This window comes from Alosa sapidissima, chromosome 8 (genome assembly GCF_018492685.1).
Source record: "Alosa sapidissima isolate fAloSap1 chromosome 8, fAloSap1.pri, whole genome shotgun sequence".
Taxonomy (NCBI): domain Eukaryota; kingdom Metazoa; phylum Chordata; class Actinopteri; order Clupeiformes; family Clupeidae; genus Alosa; species Alosa sapidissima.
In genome coordinates, this window is record NC_055964.1 from 14190356 (window position 1) to 14201438 (window position 11083).

General features: G+C 43.3%; 1 protein-coding gene across 1 annotated transcript in view; it reads right to left on the reverse strand.

Moving 5' to 3' along the window:
- Nucleotides 1–169: 169 nt before the first annotated feature.
- The window catches only part of cspg4ba (chondroitin sulfate proteoglycan 4ba), a 32176-nt gene continuing 21262 nt past the window's right edge, over nucleotides 170–11083 (reverse strand). Inside the window, exons 8-10 of the mRNA XM_042100991.1 lie at nucleotides 10524–10696; nucleotides 5115–5298; nucleotides 170–4764 (exon numbers count right to left, since the gene is read on the reverse strand). Of these exons, the coding sequence (XP_041956925.1) occupies nucleotides 2711–4764; nucleotides 5115–5298; nucleotides 10524–10696 (2411 nt within the window). The 3' untranslated portion in view covers nucleotides 170–2710. The remainder of the gene's footprint in view (nucleotides 4765–5114; nucleotides 5299–10523; nucleotides 10697–11083) is intronic.

Consider the following 11083-nt stretch of genomic DNA (forward strand, 5'->3'; position numbering starts at 1 on the left):
ATCTTTTTTTTCCCCCTCACGGATTTGTTGACTCTATTACATTGGAAACCATGGATTACATTGACCTAGAATTCACAACTGAAAGGTTCTTTGATAATTACACGCAGAGAACTTTAATCTCACTGAGTTTCTTTATTCCATTATTGATAGGGAAGCACTGATAGCAGAGAAGTGAGCAGGTTTCACTAACATAGCCAATAAAAAATACGGTTCTAACACTTCACTCCATAACATTTGGCAGGCATTTGAAAAGTCACACTCATTTTCATACTGAAGCAGCGGGTACTTCCCTTTTGTGACACAGGGTCACCGCGTGAGTACATTGTGCAGTGCAATGTTGAAGTAAACAATTCTGAAATAGTTAGCTAAATGAACGGGAGCCAAATTACAGGCGTGCTTCAGGGGTTTTGGGCACAACAAATTCTGTGGTTTTCAAGCAGCATTGCAGCACACTCACAGCAGTCACTGCCATTGACCCCATGTCTGGGATTCCAAGTTCCAGATCCTCATAGCTTGGTAGTGTTTACATTCAAGTTGAAGGCCACTGTTTGAATTCTACTACTGTGTGAGTGCCAACTGTTGTGATAGCATGTGGTCAGTAGAGCTGACAAGATCTGTTATTTAATAGCAGGTATCAGTGCTGTGGGTATGTATGTTGGGACTCTACTTAAGGATGCGCTCAAATGACAGTACAAAGCAGGCACTTAACATGCAAATAAAGCCATTTAAAAAAAACAAACCAAGCCAAACCATGCTAAGTCAATACACTTTCAACAGTTCATTTTCAAGCTTTTGACTATTTAATACTCCCCAATTATGGGATAAATCACGTAACATCCATTCACTGTATCCATCTATAGTAGCTGGTGGTCTTGAAAGGGAATTCTTGCTTGTCACTTAGTCTCCAAGATCACAGTAATTAACAGCAGGCAGAAAGAGGAGTAATCATGATAATTATCCCTGGATTACTCTTCATATCTCCAGCCCTCATTATCTGCACGTTTCTCAAGTTCAGTGGGAGATCCAGATAAGAGAAACCAGATGGTTTGGTATGAGAAACTACAATGCAATTTACAATTTACTGTCCCTGGCCTGAAGTGAAAAAGATACCACAAATCACACACCATTTCATTAAAATATGTACAGCTTTTAATTAATACTCATAGATCAAAATAAATATAAGACAGCATATCAGATAAATGATACAAGCCTTTGACAGTATGCAAGTGTGATTTTTTTCCACAGACAGATATTTTTGGCAAACTTGACAATAAACACTATGCAAGCCTTAAAGACAACACATAGACCATTATTTAATTTGCAGCAGATGATGTTATGCTTCCGTACCAAAAGGAAGAGATAAGTGGTTATGAGTTTTCTTTATAGTCTTTTAATACTCAGCAGTCATTCACCATGGATTCAGCATGGATTGAAGGAGTGTTTCACAATATAAGGATGAAATGCGGCAAAACAAGCCTTAAAGGCTCGGCACATGTCGACTCCCATCACGTTGATGTGCATGGTGGGAATCCGTAGGACATCATAAATAAACATACATCAGATATCGCCTCTGATTCACTATCAGCCTGGCCACTACACAGTGAATACTGGAGGGAAGTTAAAGTGATGATAATGCTTTTCATACCTTCACAGATTAGTGCAGGTATTACAGTGATTGTTCTACCTTACATCGACTCAGTATAATAAAAATAGCACAAATCGACATGATGCAGTCTCTATACAGAGGATTATTCCCATATATTAATTCCTGAGTTTACAAAAGAGATCCATACATAAAAAAGAATAACAAAATTATCATAAAAAAACACAAAAATATTATATTCACACCTATACAATGTGAATCTAAAAGTGTTAAAATCATTTTCAGTGTTAAAATAAAGTATTTCTTGAGATTTATCAAGATTTAGGGTATAAATGCAACCCCTTAATTTTCAAACATAGACAAAATAGCGGGGTGCCCTTGGGTACCTAGTGGTCATAACTTGACAGTCTGCACAATACATCAATAAGCCTTCCCTTATTCACTTCAGCCAGCTGACTGCTCATGTATGGAGGTAGTAACTCAAGACTAGGTTGAAAACAAATGACACCTGCTCTTCCAGCCAGCCAGCAGCATAGAAAATGGAGACCAATCCTAGCCATTGCTAATGCAATTTCAACTGGTGCCTTTGATTTGATTGTATTTAGACTTGGTTTCAAATAGTACTTGTAATATCTTTCAAGAGTGCAGTGGTTTTTGAACAGTTTGATAGGTTCCACTTCAACAGTCACATGCTGAGACATTTTGATACAAGTCAAAGACATTATTTCCTATTTAGCTTCAATACAGTACCATAACAAGAACAATTTTTATTCCGCAACACAGATATAATGTTTGGTTAGTGTAGAACGGCTCAGTAGTTTTTGTAGCTTAGCTTTAGCTTGAAATGTTACCGTAGCTGGAAACGCTAATATTCAGAACCGCCATCACATAGTGCATAAAGAATTACAGTTATGTGAGTGTTCAGTATCATGCACAGCAGAGCAAAGCTTGGAAAATACAGTAATGACCAAAGGTTATGGTAGATGAATGGTTAAGTCCAGCATACTTTGCACCATAAGATGTCCCATGTGAGCCAGCATGAGGAGGGGCTGCAGAGTAGCCTGGTGCTAGTTAGTCAAGTCCAATAGTCACAGCGCCACCTGGAGGTCATACCCAGTACTGGTTGCGCTGCAGGGTGGGTTTGGGAGTGCGGCAGAGCTGCTCGGCCTCGGCATCCGTCCCTCCCCAGGAGCAGAGGGGCAGGGAGGCGTCCGAGGCCCCGTGAGGCCTCTCCGACATGGGGCTGCTGGGGCAACTGGGGCTCAGCGGGGTGACGGTCACCGTGGGGATGGCGGCGCTCCTCTCCGACTGGGCCGCGGGGCTTGGTGGGCAGGGGGAGGCCGTCAGACTGGCCGCCGCGTCGCTCCTCTTTAGGGTCTTCTGCTGCTGCTGCTGCTGCTGCTTCTTCTTCTTGCGTAGGTAGACGATGAACATGAGCAGGATGACCACCAGGAGCAGGCAGGCCAGCACGGGCAGGATCACCAGCAGGGGGTTGGAGCTCTTCTGTGGGTACGACTCCACACGCACCGGTGTGTTCCTAACTGGAGCCACGTCTGGCTTCTCCAGCGGCGGTCGGGGGACGGTCGAGGCGGCCGCGGGGTCGTTCTGGTTCTGGTTCCCCCAGCGGTCACGGCCCCGGTTCTTCGGGAGGAGCCGGGTGGACTGGCGCTGTGTGGCAGTGATGCCCGGTGCCAAGGTGGACAGGGAGAGAGCCATGCCTGGGCCCGCGGCTGCTGAGGTGTGGTTGAGGACCGTCGGGACGGGACTCCCAGTAGTTGTGAATAGCACTGGACTATACGGCACAACAGTGAACATCAGCTCTCCTCTTGCTGGGGGAACAGTGTCCGCTTTTAAGACAAACACTAGCGAATCGTTCAGTTCCTGGATTCCTGTCAAGTTTGCCTTCACGTCGATGGCTACCTTCTCCTGCTCAAGATCACGGGAGGTGAAAGACTCAAGCGGAGTGGCTCTCTTCCCGTGTTTCGTGGCTCTGACAAGCTTTCCGCACTTCGGATGGGCCAGGATTTCGAAGATGGGATCGCTGCCACTAAGAGCAGCCAACCGTGTGGCATTGAGGAAGCGTGTCTTCAGTTTGAACTGAACTCCATTGGGCACCTGCAGTCTTTCCACGAATTTAACCCTGGGCGTCACCGAGATGTTGACCACCTGGCCCGTGAGGTTGGCCTCAGGCGTAAAGGCAATGAACTCAAAGCTATCTGTGGACGAGGTGGACTCCAGCATGTGGTAGACCAGCCTCTCAGCCTGTAGGTCCTCTTGACTGAAAGACGACGACAATATGTCGTCCAACAGAAGCTTCCCGTAACGCGGTGACTCTGTGACTCGATAGCGGATGGTGGTGTTCTTGCCATTGGTCTCTGCGGCCAGCTGTGCAGAGGTGATCGTGGCGGTCGTCTCACCCTGTTCCAGCAGCACGAGGCTGTTGTTGACGAGCGAGACAGTGATCTCGGTCACCTCCAGATTGAAGAGCTTGTAAACTGGACGGTGGTGTCCGTCCGTTACGCTGAAGTAGAACACACCCGAGGCGGGTGACCCGTCTTGGACGAAGTAAAGCTGCCCATTGTTGATCTGAGCCTGGGTGAAGGTCTGCACCGACACATTGAGCTTTCCTTCCATTGCTAGGAAGCCGTTGTTGGGCTGACTGATCACCGTGTACCGGATCTCCTCTGGAGGGTTGTCCAGGTCCACCACATTCAGGTTGCCTGGGCCCAGTACTGCCATGTCGCCCTGGACAACCTTCAGGCTTGGAGCTTTGGTCTTCAGCACGGGGGGCTGGTCGTTTATGGGTGTGACCGTGATGTTAAAGGACTCCTGCACTACCTCGTCGTCATCCAGGGGACGCTGTGTGGGCTTGCTCTTCAAGTTGAGGAAGACGTCAAACACGAATCTGTCGCTGGTGCTCTCGGAGTTGTCGTGATGGTAGGTGATGCCATACTTGTTGAGGATAAACTGAGAGAAGTTGGGCTTCTCCTTGGTGACATTCCGCTCGCCCACAACAATAAAACCATGCTGTGGAAGCTTGGTGACCTGGTACCAGACCTCATAGGATTGGCGCTGTGACTCTGGACGCTTGGTTATGAGGTTGCTGCCGTCCAGCTTAGACTTGTCGATGACGACTTTATCTCCCTCAGTCACTACAGCACCTGGTGACAAAAACAGCACATATTTTTTGACATTTTACATTATGTACTGTTCATAAATTATGTATATTTTAAATAGTACTTGTATTTTTTTAAACAAGACTTTCCATATTCCCTCTAGTTTTTTAAAAGAGAGCCTGAGTTCACTGTTAGCATTAGAGAAGCCATTCATTTACATTCCATTTGTAAACCCAGAGAAGGCTAAAAGGTCAAACAGATTTGACTAAAGCAATTACAACATGTATCAGCAAACATCACCAAAGCCGGATATTGAGTGCTGATAGGAATCAGCACTAAATAATACAGAAACAAAGATCAGGTTATCTTACGCAACCTTTTAACGCTCCACATACCTGTGTTTTTGAGGAGGAGGGAGTTGTGGCTGGGCCCGATATTCTCGTATGAGATGTCAATGTTGAACGTCTGAGCCTCCAGGGAGGTGGGAGGTGATGACACAGAGAAACTCAACGTGTCCAGAGCTGTCCAGCCGACCCTGTCCACAGACTTCTGCTCGTAAAGCACCACACCCTTGTCCACCTGAAACACACACACACAAACACACACAAACACAACACACACACACACACAAACACATGCACATGTGTTCACACACACACACACACACACACACACACACACACACACACACATATTTAAACAACATAATAGACTTTACAGTTTTTTACAATTGTTTACACACGTTTTCAAAACTCTGTCTATTTTTCAAAACTCCACACACAAAACCCACAATTGCTCACACAAAACGCAAAATGCCTCAAATCTCCAGCAAAATGACACACAACATTCAAAATGTCAAAAACACATCTTTAAAGCAAACATTCGCCTCACATTACAAACACTTTTGTCATAATATGACATTTTGGATACATCATGTACACACTGTTGCTCAAAACCTAAAGCTCTTCTGTCTTAGGCTTTCTATATGTATTTCCATACAAGAGTGAAAGTTACGGTATCAACAAAGAGAAGTTGAAATACACAGCAAAAATGTAAGCAATATTGAAACCAAAAATAGTGATTTTTCCCAAATAATTTGCTGTTGCGAATACAGTATTTTACAGCAAACAAGAAAAAAAGCAAAGAAGAATACAGTGACCACCAGATGTACATGGAGTTTTGAAAACACTAATTTTGTTTTTTTCCAAAGACAAGTGTGTGTGTGTGTGTGTGTGTGTGTGTGTGGGGGGGGGGGGGTGGGGGGGTCAAACAAAAATAGAGTAAAAAGAAAAATTTTACATAAAGTCAACTTTTTGTAGAACATTACTGTAAGCTAAAGTATCTGCATTGGTTCTGAATATTTCAACCGGAAATCCTCTAGGAGCATATTGAAAGGGTCCATACCTATATAGAGAATATATCTATTCATAGACCTATACTAAGGCAATGATTGGATGGTGTTCAGTAAAGTAAAGAGTGTTTACACATGTGAAGAGAAAGAGTGAAGCACTGGTGATTTAGTGTGGCATTTTGATGGGTTGTGTTTGAAGAACGAAATCAAGTTACTTCCTGTTAGATTTTTGTGTGTTAGGTTGAAAATTGTGTGACAAGCAAAGATTTAGTGTGTAAGCAGTTGAAAAAAACTGTAACACACTGAAATACTCACAAACTAGATGTACCGCATAGCGGTACAAAATATGACCGCCGCTCAGTCCTGTACATCCGTTCCGCGAAAATAAATCACACTTCAATTTGTCTCCATATTTTACTCCATCCCCCACTCTTGAAACTTTTGTGTATGCTTGTTTGGCATGCCTGAGTGTGTGTGTGCGGCTGCACAGAAAGTAGCCTACTGGTGCTGAAAAGGTGAATAGATTGTAGAATAGCCAAAGAAGATGTAGCATTGTTATAAAACCTTTAAAATCTCTAAACAATCACAAGTAGGGCAGTTCATCACAGTTCATCCATTGCAACTGGATTGATGAAAGGTCACTTACACCTGTAGGCTACATTGTATTTGGGAAAAGCAAAAGGTATCAGCATAATGTTATTTTTTTTTATTTTTTTTTAATGTATTTATAAACAAAAACATCTCTGTCAGTTCCATGCCGTTTTCAACAGCTATCAAAAACAAAGGTCATTTTTGGATGGATGGATTTTTTGTGAATGTTTCTTCTTCTACATAATATTTTAGTCATCTTTAGTTCATGTAATACTTTATTGTCAATGCACAAATTAAGTAACAGTAGTCTGAAACGTTATTGTTAATGCACAAATTAAGTAACAGTAGCCTAGTCTGAAACGAAATGCTGTTTTACATCTAACCAGTGGTGCAAATAACTGACATGTCCTAATGGGCCTTGATGAAATGCGTCGCTAGACTGTTCAATACACATTTTAACGGGCCAAAGTTGAAGAGCTTTTGTCCGTTATTGTTCGTGCAAATATAGGCTGATTCATGTTCCCTTGCATTGTGTAACTGAGGTCCATGGCTAGTCTGGCTTTCATTAGACCAAGCTCAATCTTTTAAGAAATCAAAAAATAAATAGCGGGCAGATCAGGCTGGGTTCACCCAGCCTAGTCCATAGGCACCCGATATTGTTTAATTTTCCGATTGAGATATACACGCTCTGGCTATTCTAAATGCAAAAATGCATCAGGGAGTTATGACAAAACGGTAACTAACAAACTAGATCCTAATAGAAAGCTGTTAGCTTCCCTAAGCTACAGGTAGGATTATAAGGTAGGCCTATTTACAACATAAATTGTCAATAGGCTATGCTGGCGACACAAATAAAATCTCCTTTGGAAACCAATGGCTTACGCCTTACAGTATCAAGCGGACTTAAACTGTCATATCGTGGCGAAAAGTTGTAATAACATTCACGCAGCTCCATGAGTCAAGGAAAGCGCGAATGAAGTAGCCACTTCTAAATGGGACCCACTACACAGTAGCTTAAGGTGTTTTGCTAAAGCAGCCATAATGAAATGAAGGTGTCATTGTTTGGATACTTCACACACACGTGCTTTTTAATTTCACAGACTACAACTACCAAGCTGTAATCAAAGCACATCGATTCCCCTCTCACACCATGCACGCACTTAAAACAAAATAAACAGGCGTCTCCGTCTCACGCATGTATAGGCAAAACTGTATCAGACCGGTGTAACGTTGGTAAATCTTCAAAAGCACAGAATGATTTTGTAGCACGTGCAATAAATGACAGTCGAAAGATACAAACAGTGCTGCTATACATTTGCTTGGTATAACCGCATTTATAGTTTTCTACAAATGCAATAAATCAAATGCCTCCATCACTCAACCAACGCTAACGGTAACATTGCCTAGGTCCTTATTGATATTACAAGATTAACGTACCTGCAGTAAAAAACAAGCATGTCCGATAAACATCCTCAGATTTATTTCGGCTTCAAGAAGAAATGGGAATTACACTTCATGTGAACATCGTCCTATCCTTATTAGATGTTCGCTGCGGTAAATTACAGTCCTTGTATGAAGCGTCCATTGTTTTTTCCAATCCACTTTTAACTTCCAACAAAATTACGTCTCACTGCAACGATGCGCCATCTAGTGGACAAACGACTACTTCTCGCCAATACTGAAAATGCAGCCATGATGATGATGAATATTTATTTTGGCTTTCTTTTAATCCTACTGATTTTCATTTTTTACCGGGGGGGCAAATCACAAATGAGTGATTATGAGCCAGGTTGATGTGGGCCCTTGAGACCAACATACCATAAAAGATTCACAGAGAACTGTGTCTGCCCTACCCTCCTTTCGGGGGGTCCAGTCCAGCGGGGGGGCTGCAGATGAAAACGAAAAATGACGGTTCCATGCTATCCATGTGGGGGTACATGCCCACCAAGTTTTGTGTACCCCGGTCTTTCAGTGTCCCGGGAATCCTTGTTGGTGTACGTCACTAAATGTACACATAAATTATTTTATTGTAAGGCCCCCCATGAACGAAAGTACATGCATTGCATTCAGAGGGTGTCATAGTGATCCTACACTTTTAATTTCGTGTAGTTTTGACCTTGTCAGCCAGAGATATTGAGATGAAAACACCTAATTTTTTGCTTTTTAATTTTTAACTAGGTGGCGCTATACATGAAATAAGTGGTAATGGGATGGGTTGACATGCCCCCTTAAGACCAACATACAAAAAAAAGGTGGACCTCCTAGGCCCTACGGTTCTCGAGATATTCACAGAAAACTGTCTCCGGCCACCTACAGGCCAGTTGGTGTATAGTAACATAAATTAATTTATTGTGTGGCCCCCCATGAACGGAATTCCACAAAACTTGGCGTGCATACAGAGGGTGTCATAATGATCCTACACTTCCAATTTCGTGCAGTTTTGACTATGTTAGGTCACAGATACCTTCAATTACACCACCTCATTTTTACTTTTTTGTGTTTAACTAGGTGGCGCTATACATGAAATGAGTGGTTATGGAATGGGTTGACATGGCCCCTTGAGATCAACATACAAAAAAAAAATGGTCCTCCTAAACCCTACGGTTTTCGAGATATTCACAGAAAACTGTGTCTGCCCTACCCTCCTTTCGGGGGGTCCAATTCAGCGGGGGGGCTACAGATCAAAACGAAAAACGATGGTTCCATGCTATCCATGTGGGGTTACATGTCCACCAAGTTTCGTGTACCACGGGCTTTCAGTGTCCCGGGAATCATTGACGGAAATTTGGGCATGTGAAAAAGAAAAAAAAAAAAAAAAAAAAAGACAAAAAAAAAACAAATCTGACTAAACCTATATGACCGCCGCTTCGCTGCGCGGCGGTCATAATAACTGTTCTGATAGATATCAGGGCCAGCCTTTCCACCCAAACAAATCTAACAGCTTTATGTTATCATGAACACCATCTCTTGCATCAGCACCTCACACCAGCACTCCTGTAACTGTGTTTCCCCCTCCCCTGTCCCAGCAGATGACTCAGATGGGATGACTCACTCAATAATAATTCATAATTCATGGCCTCACACTGAGAGAGGAGGAAACAGATATAGAATGTGTGTGTGTGTGTGTGTGTGTGTGTGTGTGTGTGTGTGTGTGTGTGCGTGTGAGTATGTGTGTGTGTGTGTGTGTGTGTGTGTGTGTGTGTGTGTGTGTGTGTGAGTATGTGTGTGTGTGCAAATGCACTGTGAGTTTGTGTGTGTATGTGTTCAGCCAATAATGTATGTACTGTGTGAAAGAGCTGTCATGTTTTTCTGATTGTTTGTGTGCATGTGTCTCTCTGGATTAGTGTTTTTAAGTAGGCAATTACAAATGTGAGTCTGTGCATGTGCATGTATGTTTGTGTGTGTGTGCGTGTGTGTGTGTGTGTGTGTGTATGTGTGTGTGTCTATGACTGCGTGTATTTTCTAAGGAAATGTGAGAGTATGCACACGTTTGGTCTCTTATACCTGAATTTGTACTGTTCATGTTTGTGTACATGACTGAGTGAGTGAGTGTTTGAGTGTATATGTGTGTAAGTGTGTGCATGTGCATGTATGTTTGTGTGTGTGTGTCTGTGTGTGTGTCTGTGTGTGTGTGTGTGTGTGTGTGTGTGTGTGTGTGTGTGTGTGTGTGTGTGTGTGTGTCTATGACTGCGTGTATTTTCTAAGGAAACGTGAGAGTATGCACACATTTGGTCTCTTATACCTGAATTTGTACTGTTCATGTTTGTGTAAATGACTGAGTGAGTGAGTGTATATGTGTGTGTCTGTGTGTGTGTGTATGTGTGTGTGTGTGTGTGTGTGTGTGTGTGTGTTCAAACCTCACCATTGCTTGTGTGAACGAGGAGATGTCCTCGGTGGAGTTATCGGACTGCTGCGCCACCAGCTTGCCCAGTCGCGGGGGAGACGTCACCGTGTACACGATGGTGCGGTTCGACGTGCCGCTCTTATCGTTGGTGACCGCCTGCAGGTCCTCTTTGGAAATGGCAGTGGTGGAGCCTGCAGCAAGAGGAGAAAGCTCTGTGTAAGCTTTTTATTGCCCACAGTGAGCTGATCGAAATTAGGAGTTCCACTAGCATTTCCCTTCTAACGCAGTTCAAAACCGCACCGAGCATCTGATAGCCACATAAGGCATCTACACTGGGCTGGAGTGAAAATGTGTGTGAGAAGACAGGAGTGAGACAAGAAGAAAATGGAATTAGCACAGTCAGGGGCCAAGCTACATTCTGTCACTTTGTGTGAAGTAACAAGCAGTGCGCCATATGTTTGCAGCAATAACTCAGTTAATTTAATGTGATATCCACTGCATTGAGATGACACTTATAGATGCAGGCCACAATTGAGATTCAGTTTTGCATAATGTTGTCGGCTCAACAGCCAATCAGA